The sequence below is a fragment of the Mauremys mutica genome, chromosome 14, assembly GCF_020497125.1.
Source record: "Mauremys mutica isolate MM-2020 ecotype Southern chromosome 14, ASM2049712v1, whole genome shotgun sequence".
Lineage (NCBI taxonomy): Eukaryota > Metazoa > Chordata > Testudines > Geoemydidae > Mauremys > Mauremys mutica.
In genome coordinates, this window is record NC_059085.1 from 20,409,948 (window position 1) to 20,424,422 (window position 14,475).

The window sequence follows — 14,475 nt, forward strand, 5'->3', positions numbered from 1 at the left end:
AACCAGGCTCCTCAATCTATTGGAATTTTTAGAGGACGTCAACAAGTATTTAGTTAAGGGTGATCCAGTGGATATAGTGTTCTTCGACTTTCAGAAAACCTTTGACAGGATCCCTCGCCAAAAGCCCTTAAGCAAAGTAAGCAGTCATAGGATAAGAAGGGCTTCTCATGGATCAGTAACTGGTTAAAACACAGGAAACAAAGAGTAGGAATAAATGGTCAGTTTTTGCAGCAGAGATGTAAATAGCAGGGTCCCCCAAGGATTTGTATTGGGACGAGTACTGTTCAGCATATTCATAAATGATCTGGAAAAGGGAGTGAAAAGGGAACTGGCAACTTTTACCGATGATGATAAAAATTACTCAAGATAGTTAAGGTTACTGCAAAAACATACAAAGGGATCTCACTCAACTAGAGATGATCCACAAGCTTGATTATGAAATACAATATTTTTAACAAGTTGCAAGCTGTCAGTTTTGCAATGTACTATTGCTGTTTTAAGACTGTTTTCTCACTTCACTTGTGAAGAGAATAAATGCAATGTATTTTGTTTTCCTAGGAATTAAAATGTCATCTTGGGTTAAGGTTACCAGGGGTCAAGTTCAGAAACCTATTGTGGATAAAAGGTAAAGTAAAATAAATATAAATACTTCAACAATTGTTTCTACAGATACTTATGAAAATATGTGTTAGTGTTTTCATATACGAGTCTGAGAATTGTGCTCATTTCACTGTCATTGTTTTAAAATTCAGTCACTTTAAAGAGTTGAATGTCTTTAACAAAACAAACATGCATATATAAAGAATATATAAGAAAGGAAATAGAAACAGCCACACACAATTCTACTTACTATAATTCTATGAAATACATAGACTGGGAAGACTTCAGCATATTAACTTGATGCAGTGAGTTGTTCCATTGACTACAGTGGGACTACTTAGTGTGTGACGTTAATCACATGCTTAACATTTGAGCCTATGTTTAGCATGAAACAGTGATATTCTACTTCTATAATCTAGAAAACAAATTAGCTAAGCATTTAAAATATCAACATATGAGCATTTGGTATCCGCTGGAAATTGTTACTTTTATCGTGTGCATTTTATGTTATGAAACAATAGATTGAAATGAACTTTGTAGTCAGTATCAGAACTACAATTTGTAAAATTTTCTGAAATGAATGTTGTATATACTGTTAGTGTCATTTGTGTAATTTATAGAGGAATAAGGAATTACTCTATCCAGTTGTTGGTAGTACTGTACTGTTTGAACACACCCTGAGTACACCTTTCAGATGTCTGTGCGAATCGGTGTTCAAAAGCATTCCTAAAATATTGTGCTTGGACAACACATTTTCAGTCAGTTAGTTACATTTTCAATTCTAACTTCTATGGGGTGAAATTCACTCCTGTGCAGAAGACTAGCACAAAGTCTATGCACCACTTCAATCCCAGCTGATGTCCAAAAGCAGTCTTTACATCCTATGAGAATTCAAGTGGTTCACAGACCTAGTGCTGGTCCTCTGTACAGGAGTGAATTTCACCCTTAAGCCCTGATCTTGTAATTTACAACATATGGATGGACTGTTGTGCCCATACAGAGCCATGTTGATTTCAGTAGGGCTCCATGAGGGTGCAGTAGTTTGCCTACATGCTGTAAATTGCAGGATCAAGACTTTGAACATTTTTTCATATATATCAGTGAGGACCAGTACATGACAAATAGGTTGTTTTTCAAATTTCATATCTCTTTGTTTTTGAAGGGGGCGGGGAATCACTGTGTAAAAGTGGTTTCTTTTTGTGCTTGCATAACAAAACAAAAAAAAGCCATCTTGCACTGAAATTAAATATGAGAAATCTCATCCACGATGATAAATTTGACATTCTAGTGCTCTGGTGGAAGGTCAGTTTGCGACTCAAAGAATTTCATATGCTTCTTTCTGTAATTGTTGTTAAACATTTCAAAGGAAGGGGCATAATAATTCAGAGCTAAATGGATGAACTGTGGAAGTAGAGAGCAGGGTTCTGTTGAGGAGCCTAGTCTCCAAGGATTGGGAAGCAATAATTCACAGTTTTCTTACAGAGGAACTACTGTGGCTAATTATCAGCCAGTGTCCTGAAAGGTTTTGTCCTTCCACCCATTTTCAATGTGGATATTTGCTCAAGAAAATGTTAAGGGGTGGGTAAGGCTTAGAGTTCCATAGTTTGATAAATAATAAAGGACCAAAATGAAACTAGATTACAACTTGTCTAAATTAAAAGTATATTAAAATAGATAAGACGGACTATCTTTACAAAATATCTTTTGAACAAGCTTATTCAAGGTAACACAGACATCAAAGCATTATCATATCAAGGGTAGAGATTGAAAAAACCATGTGCCTGCTCACCAGTGGGAAGCCTTCTCTGCATGGAGAGGCCTAACCATCACTTCTTTGCAGAATTCAAGCTTTCATATTAAAAAACAGACTGTTTCTAGCCACTTCTGTTGTGAAGATGACCTACTGAACATAAGCCAATGTGCTGGTGGTGGTGGTGGTTTCCTGAGTCTGCAGTGCCTCATAGCTGTGCCCACTAGCAGTGTAAAATTAATAAGACTAATCACTCCTATTTGTGTGGGCAGCAATGAAATAGTGGAGAGTATCAGTTTTGGTCTGCTGGCATCTGGCAAAATCTCATCAGCATAAATCAATGCTAGAATTTTTCACAACTCCCCTCCCCCCCCCCCAATAAATAAATAATAATAAAAATCTGTGGTGTGGGAGAAGACTAGAGTACCGGAAACTTGTTCTATGTTTTTCTTACCCTTGCAATATCCAGAGAGCATCTTTTCCTTTCCAGTAGCTAGAAGTTGGTGAAGCTTCACATTTATCAGATATCAAGTAGCCAGATGCTGATATGAAAGCTGGAGCCCAATGCATGAATTCTAGCACTTCCATTACCTATGGCAGGAGGTTGTACTTTACAACACATGATTCTTCCTGGAGCTCACTGATGTGGAGGCTCTCTACTTATCTTTTGTATCTATCATTGACTAGTAGGTTTACTCCTCTAGCTAGTAGATATTTAGTAACTTTGTCAATTTTCTGACCTTTGGGACACTAAAAGTCTTGACCTACCCCAAGAAGCAATTTTTAGAGCAATGAGAATTGCCCAGGAGGCACTAAGTCCAAACCTATTTCTTTATCTTCAGACCTCATGTAAAACTTCCAGGATATATATTTTTTAACTCAAGCAGTTAAATAGAACCTGACACCATCAGTTGAATTTAAGTAGCTTTTACATTCTCCTGTCCAATGACATTCATTTGAGAATAGTCAAAGTAAATGAAGTAAGACCAAACAGCTGTCCTCATTATACTATCATTGTAGCTTGAAGAATCTGTTTCTTCTAAGTAATACATCTGTCAGTGTAATCCTAGATGTACCTTTCTGCTGTCGTGCGTGAAGCCTTATAACTAACAGCTTAAATAGAAGGGCTTAGAGTGCATTTTGATTTCTCAATAATTAAATGCACAGAATATCTGAAACTCAGAGCATGAAGACCCCTGCATTTTCAGCATAGAATTAGATATGAAGTGTCTTTTCTTTGTGGTACAGAGAGGAAAAAAAAAATCTCTCTCGATTGGTACAGGATCTTCTGGTATCCATTTCTAGATCTCATAGTGATACTTTGAGCATAAGCAAGAGCATCTGGTAGCAGTGTCTATAGGAGATAATTAGGACAGCTCACTTGTTTCTTTCTTTCCTCCTGTGCTGGTCGTCTTATTTCTCTGAACAGTCCACTCTCCTATTGCACCATGTCACTTTCAAGTTCTAGTATTAAAATTTCAAGCTCTTGTAGAAAGTGTTTGAGACTAGATCTTCAGTCAGTCCCACTTTTATATAAGACCATTTAGTTATTATTGTAGCTACTTCATCCAGAAGCTCTGGAGGATTAAGATTATTATCCTAATTTTTGTTCGGTTACACAAGGGTAATTTCTTACTCAATTTCTAATTCTTTTCTGAACGGCTTTCTAAATTTAATGTTTAGCAAGCAATTACCTTTATTTCTTTCCAAACTTTCATTTCACTAAATAAAATTAATATACATATCCAAGAATGTCTTTTGGTAAGGAGATCAGAATTTAGGATTTCTTATTTTGGCCAACAGTTATTCTTGCCAGGTGAACAAAATCAAGTATTTCAAAACCCTTTGAAGTTTGTCATGGAAAGGTCAGATTTACCAACAATCTGCATCAGGAAAAAGGGAAATCTTTTGTTAGACAGTAGCAGAGCAGCCAACTGGATCATTTTTTGGGTATGTTGTATAAATACATATAAAATATTCCTCTGTACACATCTCTTGATAGAATATTAGAAATGGCAATTCTAGGAGCAATCTAATGCCCTGCTATATGGCTCAGAACTGCTGCATAGCTCATGGCATGAGGGATAAAATATAGATTGCTAGTGTTAGAAGTTGAATTTCATTTAATCAGTATCGCTAACTCTCCTTTCTTTGCTCTTTTTCTCTTTCTACAATTGAGGTGAGTAAGGTTTGCATATGCCTCTGGGTACTTGGGGCCTACAAGAGAGAGCTTCAAGGAACACACTTACTCCAAAAATCAGATTCCTTTACAACACAACACAATTTCCATTTTTTCTTTAGCTTGTCATTCACTCTTTAAAACATTTTGTGATAATCTGAAAGTGTGGTGCATAAGGTCGTGCTGCTGAAGAAACTCAGCACATTTTACTAATCTTGATTTAACTGCTGTTTTTTTACGGTTTGTCGTCAATATAACTTAATCCAAGCTCTTTTCATTTTGGGTCCAGGCATAGACCCGGATGGATTCCACGCCTTCTGGAGTAAGTAATATGTAACAGATTTATTGAGTTTTTAAGTAGATTATAAAAAGGTGGACTTTTTCTTCATCCAGTTTTGTGTGTAAAAACGCTATTGTGCATTCTATTTGTAAGCATACACTTGTTTTCCCTTCTAGATGTCTTCATAAGTTAGACTTGTATCAAAGTAAATAAAACTCCTTTAGTAAATGTTAGAGGGGACAATCTTACAGCTTTTGTTCACTTTTTCTTAATATTCCTTTAGTACTAGCATGAATGAGTTCTTGATCAGTCTTCAGGTCTTCACAATGTGCACATTATTTCCCCCAGTTTCTTCTATTCTTACCATTTTCTTTTCCCAAGTAGTGCCTCCTTAGCCTCTTATCTCCCTCTTCATTTCCTTCCCACATTTTCATATTCTGTTTTATATTACCAACACAGTGATTTAAGACTTTGGTCTGTTTCTCCCGATTTATGAGATAGTCATTCTGGGAAGTATCAATGTTTATTTTTGAAGAAATCCTGAAATGTGAAGTAACTGTACAGTTGCATTCTTTTACTGGCTTTCTCAAAAGTTTTCTGATAATGAATGAAAACTTATAGAAGTTACTAGATTTGTGTTGTGGAAACAATATTTTATTTAGAATTATCCACCTTAGATTCCTGGCTATATCAGATTATTCCATCAAAATAATTAAGACTCCTGGAGAATCCAAATTCTTACTAACTAGGTTGAGAAACTAAGTTTTTAAAACTAAACTTCTAATCTTTTGGATATGGAAGTGTCCTCTTCTCATTCTTTGCAAAATAATTTTTGGACTAGTATTGGGACCACCACTTTTGTCCATCCAGTCATCCTTTCATCCTTGTCTCTTTCTTGCTATCTCAGCAGCAGCCATGGAATAGCACAGCTCAAAAGTGCTGATACTGGTAGAGCTGGCTGCAAGTGCAACAGGATCATGTTGCAGGATCCCCGTCCATTTCAAATGGCTGATATCTCCCAAGATGTTAGCATTTCTGTACTTGAGCAATGTGATAATCTGTATTACCTGCTGCTGGTACCATTTCTCTTGTGGTAGATTGGACCTACCTTGTCAAGGTGCCTGGCATGCAACTAAGAATTAGGCACATCCAGTTTATATATAGTTAGTTCCTGAATAGTTTTTTGACGTGCTAGGATTTCCAAAGCAGTTTTCTAATTATCATGAATAGCTATCAGTTCCATTTTTCAGGTGATAAAATATTTGTAACTTTGACAACATAGTTAAAAATATGAATAACTTAAGTCAACTACAGTGTTTATTTCAAGTGAAGCTGGCTCTCTGCTGGTGTCGCAAGATTCCTGATCTCTTGACAAGAGATTTTTGTCTTAACTTTGCCTTTTCTCCTATTGGTTGGTTGGCATCCAAATATCATGCTACTTTTCATTGTGCCTATTGACTTTGGTTTTGGACATCATCCTAGTCAGCCTGTTTTCCCATTCAAAGCAACTTACTTTTGACTTGTTCATGTTGAGCCATCTGCTTATTCCTTTTATCCTATGGACTTCATATTTGGCACTACCTTCATGAAACAAAACTTCTACCAAGCCTATGTGATCTTCATCAAATCCCCAGGCACAAGGTCTATTCGTGACTTAAGTTTCTCATACTAGCCTCCCCCATTCACCTCAGAGTAAGAAGGTTTTCCCAAATAACTCTTGTGATCCTTCCTGTGTGTCCAGTCCTTTCTGTGTCAAATCCTATCTTGCTCTTCTTTCTGATGAAGTAGAACTGAAATATTATAGACATTAGAGATCAAGTTCTATTAGGGCTTTTAGTCAGTCCTCTTGCCAGTGCAGAAAAACTGCATTCTCCTAACTGTAATACATAAACTAAACTCATTTTAAATTTGTATGCAAATTTAGGGTGTCTCTACATCAAGACAATTAAAACAGTATGTATGTGTATATTTATACATTATTTGTCTCCCTGTTCCCCCCACCCTTTTTGTGTTGCTTGTCTTAGAGTGTAAGCTCTTTGGGGCAGGAACCTTGTCTAACAGTTTGTACAATACATAGCACTTTGAACCCTAATCCTCACAGGGGCCTCTGGCTACCACCATAATGTAAATATTAAGAATAAGAAAGTGAAGCACTCACCTTTGACCTTTCGTGTGAAAATATATTTGGCTTTGTTAGCATAGGCATCTCTTGCAGAACAAAATGAACCAGTGTATAGGATTGGATTTTTATAGCAAATTAAATGCTCAAAATTATAGGTAAACTGAAGTTTACTACCATTCAAAAGCCTTGCTTAAATTACATTTATATACTTAGTTTTTACCACATCTTGTTATGGACAACAAATCAGTTAAGTCTTAACTGCAAGATCCAAAATCAGTTGTGTTAACTTGTGCTTAACAGCATGTGCTTCAGACTCTACACTCACTAGCAACTATGGGTTCAGGGGGAAATGTTAGATCATCCAAAGCTACAGATAGAGGTGGTGTAAGCAGAATGTAAATAACACTTGCCCTAAAATGTCTCATCTGTGATTGAAAAACTTAATGACAGCTGGTATGACATCAACGTTTCATTAAAAGGAAGAATAAAACATCAGCAGAAGCTGGCTGTAAACAAAATGTAGCTGCCTTGTTTTATGTTATAAGGCATTTTTTTCTAAGACTGTCTACTCTTCAGGCTAGGGATGTGATTTCCTCTGCTTCTACACACATGCTAGCTCTCGTTGAGATAGCGCAAGTATAAATAATAGTGCAGCTGCGTTAGCACTGATAGCGGCCATGGAAGCATGGCTGAGCTGGTTTCAGGCGAGTACATACTTGGCATGGCTCAGCCATGCCTCTATGGCCACTACCAGTGTTACTGTGGCGGCACTGCTATTTATACTTGACCTATCTTGATGAGAGGTAGTGTAAGTATGTGTGAGGAGCAGAGGAATCGCACCCCTAGCTTGCAGTGTAGACCTAGATCAATGCAGGCAAAACCTTACAAGGAAATATGGAAGTGTCACTGGCTTGCAGATGCCCAAGATTTGTGAAGGAAAGTTTTTGGGAATGTTTTGTCTTCCTTTGACTGAAAGGAAGATATGTTTTGCTTCACCATAATACTGCCGCCCTGGAATTAAGCAGATTCTTTTATAATGGCATTTGTTTTTAAACCAAAACTAACAGGAATTTGGAAAGTCCATTAAGAACTTTAGAGTACTAGTATGTAAAACTTAAGCTTTTTAATTGTAGCCATGCAAAAGCTCTTTTGATCAAACATACCTAATCTCCTGTTTCTTGCCTCTTTTAGCATAAATCCTTATAGACCATACCAGAAAAGTCCTTATTCTCCCCAAGATGGTTATTCAAAGGACTTTGAAGATCTGAATAGGTAAGACACACTTTTCAATAGGATAGCTATATAAATTATTTAAAGACTTTGTGAACAACCCATTTATCTGTAGGAAAATACTTCTGTCTATAAACAACCTCACTTTTGTAATGACTATGGTTTTGTCGCTGATATTTACATGACAAGAATTTGTATATCTGTTAAAACTTCCTAATTAGTTGAGGTTTTTTTTAAACACCTAGTTTGTTCATGGTATCTAATGCTATAGCACCTGGGCACCCTACAGTTGTTTTAAAATAGAGTTAAAATAAGATTATTTCTATATGATGGTCAGACCCCAGTAGTAAAACATACCAAGGTTGCACCCTGAAAACACCAAACTTTGAATCTTCACAGGGGTGAATTTTGGAGGAGAGAGCTGTCTGTTGAAGATGCCCTGCCACTGATCTTAGAGTTGAGTCTTGGAGGCATTTCCGCTCTCTGCTTCAACCAGTCTTGACTGAACTCTAGCAATTGGATCCAAGAACTTTCAGGGCTTTATAGATCATTGTACAATGATCTTTTTTTGTAATGTACTTTAGCTTTAGTGAAGCTACTTGGGAAGTCAAATGCTTTTTAATGGAAAATTAGCTTAGTCTTTTAAGTATGGAAAGACTAACACTTCTTACCTCTTCATGGCTTAAAGTCATCTATTCTGAAATTCAATATTGACAACTTTTGCACTACAACTGTTTAAAGCCTTTATCTTCCTAGTTTGTGTATATATCTGTATGAATTGGCCTGCTATCATGTTTTGAATATATTTTTTTCCCCAAAAATATTATTTCCTCCTTAGTTTTGAAGAACTATTTGGACAACAGTATGACTATTCAACAGGAAATGAAGATTACTATGAGCGATATCAGTATTCCCCCAAAGGTAAGAATTTATAACTAATTGATATTCCTTTTTGTTAGAATATACCCCCTGCAGCCTTTGTGTGGGTCTGCAGGAGAAAGAGGAACTCCGTGGTTTGGTCACAGAGTGCCTGGCCCTTAAGGGAACTTGGGGCCCAACCTCACCTTTGACTGATCAGTTAGGGATCAGGTTACTGTAAAAGACAGCAGGTGACTCGGAAGCAGGCCCGGAGCAGGGAGGCTCTGGTAAGAAATTCCTGGCTCATGTGGGAGAGCTACAGGAAGCAAGTTGGTGCCTTTGGCAGGCCCTGGAGCAGGATGATTCTGGCAAATGGCTGGGAAAAAATTTAATTGTGTGGGGAATCAGTAGGCCTCTTCAAAAGACCTTGCACTGAGAGGAAGAGACAGTTGACATATTGTGTTAGTTTATGTGGGAAGAATAAAGCTGAAGCCTGAGAAAAGGGCCCGAATCACACTCTAGTTATGGTGTCAATCTTTCCTGGCTGGGGAGACAGGCCAGCAGTCTACAGGCTTCTTTAAGGGTCTCCCACACCCTGTGGGAACTCCACTTCCTCTTAGGTATGGAAGGGATGATTGGGTTTATCCTGGACAATTGTGTGGTCTGAGCAGCACATTAGAAGCCCAGGGACTCCTATGCATCCAAGCCCTTTCCCCCTTGCTGGGACATCATTACACACTCAAAGCAATAGCTTAGATGCTGGCAGGGAAGTAGTCCAGCAGAGTGGGAGCATGGGGTGCCTCCTGGTGTGAGGGAGTCCAAAGATACATCAAGTTGACGGCGGTGGTCCCAGCAGGTCCCAGTCTGCATGAGACCCCAGGGATACCCGGAAGACAAGAGGCAGCAGTGGCAGCCCAGCAGCCAGGTTCTTCCAGGCGACAGGATCCGGAGCATGAATCCTCAACAGTGGAAGTTGGCCCAACCGCCCCTTGCTCCCGAGAGAAGTGGAGAACAGCAAGGGCTGCAAGTGTGGTCCCCCCGGCAGGGGTATCTCCTTTGCCGGTAGTGGGTGAGTTTGGGCTCTGGGGAGTGCAGAGGGTATGTACTTTGGAAGATGCACCTGGACAGGTGGGGGGCGGAACAGGATGGTACAGTGTGGAGGGCCATGCCCCTTCCCCCATGGACAGAATCAGAACTAGACAGGCAGCAGATTTTTCCACAGGGATAATGGAGGGAGCCTCTGAGCTGGAGGATACCCCTGGAGCTCCTCTTGGGGTGACTGGGAGGGCTTCCACAGAGGGTTCCATCCCATTTGCCCTGGGTTCCCCAGGCAGTCTGGGGTACAGGCTTCAGGAGAAATTACTCTTCCAGCCAGGTGGCCAGACTTAAACATCATTGTGGATTCTCTGGTCCTCAAATTACAGAAGTTTGTTCTCCTTATCCCCTAACTTCTGTTGGGGAATCTAGCATGGGAACCACTGCATGCCCAACATGGACTCCAGTTTGGGGTAATGGCAGCAGCCAAATCAATTCTGGTCTCATCAGCAGGGTAAGAGCTACCAATCAAGGAGTGGTAGGAATGCAGGTACTGAATCTCACTTAGGCTTGCAATGTAGGGATAGGTGCGAAGGCCATAGAGATGAGTACATCACAGGGTGGTGGGGAGCAGGTGATATGGCGGGTTCCACTGCAGCTGTCAGCTTTTTGTCTTCCAGGTGAAAATAAAACAGGCTTGTACAGGAATGCCATCTCCAGTCGGGGGGTGTACCTCCTCAAAGCCACTTAAAAAACCCCACAGAAATATTCTCATTATACAGGGAAGCAATGATGGAAGGTAGAGTGCAGAGGAATAAGAGGGACACTGAGAATGCGAGGTATCAAAGGGTGGCTTGAACCTGGGAAAACTGACAACCTGCCTTTTTGATATATGTTGGGGTGATGTCTGGCAAATATCCAGAGAGGCTTAGCCTTGTACAAATATATGTACATATTCTATTGGGCCTGCAATAAATTTGGGGGTATAGCATGGGTCCATTAAGGTGAGGAATTTAAGTTACAGGCTGAATGCTACATATCCACAAATGAGGTGTGACAGGGCTGATAATGGCCTCTGGTTAGATCAGATGATCCTGACTTGGTCAGTGCCATTCATACATACCAACAGCAGTTTATTGTTTCCACAGCAGGCTAACCAGAGATCTGATTCTTGCAGTAAAGTATGCTGGGACTTCAGTGAAAGTGGATGTTTTTGGAACTTCTGCAGATAAAAAATCACATGCGAGAAGTGTTTCGGTGTTCACCGGGCACTCATTTGCCACAGCATTTGTGGAAAGTTCCAGACCAGTAGAAGGAGGGATCAGTCAGATGCTCCCTCTATCCCCACACACAGGACCAAGTAGCAGGAATGGAGGAAGGAGCTTTATCTCCAGCTCAAGGTGCTTTGGGTGTTTCCCTGGGATTACCCTAACAAGATAAATGGGGCATATTTTTGGGAGGAGTTTATAGTAGGATTTGGGATACCATATGAAGGAGTTGGAATTCACAGGTCTCAAAATTTGACATCTGTAGAGGGTTTGAGAGACATAATAAGGGGCAAGATTTAACAAATTGTTTCTAACAGAATTACAGGGCTATTCATGCACTTACCTATGACTGACCTGCAAGTTTCTCCTTTGGGTTTGGTCCCCAAAAAGGCACCAAGGAGTATTGGAAGCTCCATGTATGATGCAATAGACCGGGAATTATGTTCAGTATGTTACTCTTCTTTTGGTGCCATTGTGAACATGGTGAGGACTTGCAGCCCCAGGGCAATTTTAGTGAAATGTAACATTAGGTTGGCTTTTTGACTGCTACCAGTAAACCCCCTCAGATTTCAGACCTGTGGGGTTTTATCTGGTAGGTCGGCTTTTATTTTGACAAGGCCATAGCAGTGGGATGCTCAATATTGGACTCAGCCCCACGCTGGAGGTCAGTGGTATGGGAATTGGGTTTACAGCAAATAGTAAACTACCTGGATGCCTTCTTGTTTATGGGCAGGGCAGATTCTAAAGTGTGCCAGCTTATTGATCTCCTCTTAGCCAGTGCCTGTGATAACTGCTATCAGAAGAAAAAAGGGATCAAGTTAGATATAGAGATTGGCATCCCTAGACTTTCTGTGCATAAACTTGCAGAATTATTGGGATGAAGAAGGACAGAGCAGCCAAGTAGATTATGCTGCATGAACTGCAGGCTATTGTTTGCCTTCTTAGTTTTGCATGCAGATTGATAGTACCCAGATAAGCATTTTGTGCCCTGCCATCAGCTGCCATGACAGGGATAGCTAGGCCCAGCCATTTTAAAAGTATGAGTAAAGAAATGAAGATGAATTTATGGGCGTGGGAACAGCTCAGTTCCTAAATCACTTTAATGGAATTACCTTTTGGAGAGAAGAGTATCTCCTGCTAGATGCCTAGCTGGGGTAGAGACAGACCTGAAAGTTCACTCATTGGGGACACCAGGTTTGGGGCCTTTACCAGGGCACGTAGTGCGCTTGGAGATGCCTAGTGATCATATACGCTGGGAGATAGTATACTGGGTTTTTCCCCCCATTTTAGTTGCAGTGATGATCTGGGGGGAGAGGAGCTCGCAAACAAGTGAAATTCTATAGCGACAACATGGCATTGGTACATATTAACACCCACTCCTCCAGGTCACTCAGAGTTACAAGGTTGGTGAGGGCACTTGTCCTGCAGTGCTTAACTTGTAAAATCTATTTTACTGCTAACATATGCCTGGGATTAATAATGGCATAGCCCATGCTGTCTTGATTGCAGGTGGATGGATTTCGAGATGTGGCACCAGGAGCTGACAAGGAGCCTGAGCAGATGTCGCTGGCCCTTTGGAACCTTGGCTCGTGACTGTGCTTGGATTAATGCAGAGATCAGCAGCCCAATGAACGTTTAGGGTTTTAGAGAATTGACTCAGTTTTGGGGTAGGCTTGCCCAAGATTTGGCCAGTTCCTGAAGTGTGTGGTGTCTGATACGCCATGGGCTGGCATCAATGACTGTCTCAGTTGTTTATCAGAATCACCTTTTGTAGCAGGATGTTGGATATTCTGGATCCTTGTGGCGGGTTTTTAGTTAGGAGGCTGTTAGATGGGTGGTCTCGCCCCACAGGCCTTACAGAAGATCCCTGCTGAGCCATCATTATTCAGATTCTTTGGGATCCAGTGGGAGTTCATCAGGTATGTTAATAGAGCCAGTATGGAGATTTGAACAAGGCAGCTGTATTAATGGTTTTTAGTATTTAGTCAATGCGCTCGTGCCTACATCAGCAAGGGGGTATTTCAGGTAGAGTTTTGGAGTTTAGGGACTTATATTGGGGGAGCGATCAGTCATTTTGACTCTGATAATGTCAATGGATTAGGGAGCGGAAGAGGAGTCTATAGTATTGCAAGAGTTTGAGAAGTTTGGGAAGGCAGGGACTTGTCCAGTCCGAACATTAAGGACCCACATATTGCTGAGGCTGGCTAATGCTAGGCCACTCTTTCTTCCTGTTGACAGGAGTTTCTCAAGAAAATTCCAGTTTGTGGCAGTCTTATAAAAGGGGCTTACATTATCAGGTTCCTGCTGGTGAATTTGGGTGCCATTCTTTCAGGATCAGGGCAGCAACTTCTGCAGTGCAACTGGCAATAGGGGCTTGAGGGATATAATTGGTTGATGGCATCCAAATGCATACTTGGTGCATATGAGGCCTCCAGTTGAGAATTAGAGACCAGTGGTGTGAATGTGCTATGTTTTGCTGCATACCTGGTTTTCTGGATCAAGGGAGCAGATGACAAGAGATAATGATTAGATCTGTGAGCACAATGTTGTTCATTGGGCCCAGAAGTGGGCAGACAGTTGCCCAGAAGGTTCACAGTATTAGGCCTTGGGGAGGGGATGATTGCATAGGAGGAGGAGCATACTCTGGGATTAGCTGATATCTGCTTACGCTCTTTGGTAGCCTCTGAAACGACTATTGTGCACCAAGGTGAAAACAATTTGGGATCTTGTAAGGGGGTTGACTTAACAACTAGGGCAAAGAGACAGGGCAGAATCAGGACCTTTTCCTGTGGGTATCTGTAATCTGGTTTGAAATCTTGCAGCAGAGATTATGGTAGAGAGCCACCAGGCCTCCACATGTTCATGAGGCCAGAAAATGTGTAAATCAGGAAGTGATTAAATTTGTAAAAATCTATTGCATTACCTCAGCTATTCAGGGAAGACTCTGACAGGGACCGAGTATATTTTTGGCCAATGTTAGGGAAGGAGTTGTTAACATATGGGAACCTGGTTAGGGATGTGGGGAGGTAGCCAAGCTAATTGCTGCCACCTCCTGATTGCATGTTTCCAGTGGAAGTACTTCTTAAATAGAGGTCTGGTTCCTTGATGAACCAGAGTTGGAAGTGGATTTAGGGGAAGGCATCTTCCAAAGAA

At 40.5% G+C, this 14,475-nt stretch overlaps 1 protein-coding gene across 4 annotated transcripts in view; it reads left to right on the forward strand.

The window, feature by feature from the left end:
• The window catches only part of LOC123349104 (nuclear receptor coactivator 5-like), a 30,774-nt gene that overhangs the window by 3,072 nt on the left and 13,227 nt on the right, over nucleotides 1-14,475 (forward strand). The window contains exons 2-6 of one of the 4 annotated variants that reach the window (XM_044986849.1): nucleotides 559-625; nucleotides 4,819-4,851; nucleotides 8,123-8,203; nucleotides 9,000-9,082; nucleotides 9,873-10,088. In XM_044986849.1, coding sequence (XP_044842784.1) covers nucleotides 567-625; nucleotides 4,819-4,851; nucleotides 8,123-8,203; nucleotides 9,000-9,082; nucleotides 9,873-10,088 — 472 coding nt within the window. In that variant the 5' untranslated portion in view covers nucleotides 559-566. The remainder of the gene's footprint in view (nucleotides 1-558; nucleotides 626-4,818; nucleotides 4,852-8,122; nucleotides 8,204-8,999; nucleotides 9,083-9,872; nucleotides 10,089-14,475) is intronic. The other 3 variants (XM_044986850.1, XM_044986852.1, XM_044986851.1) reach the window with 3 other exon arrangements.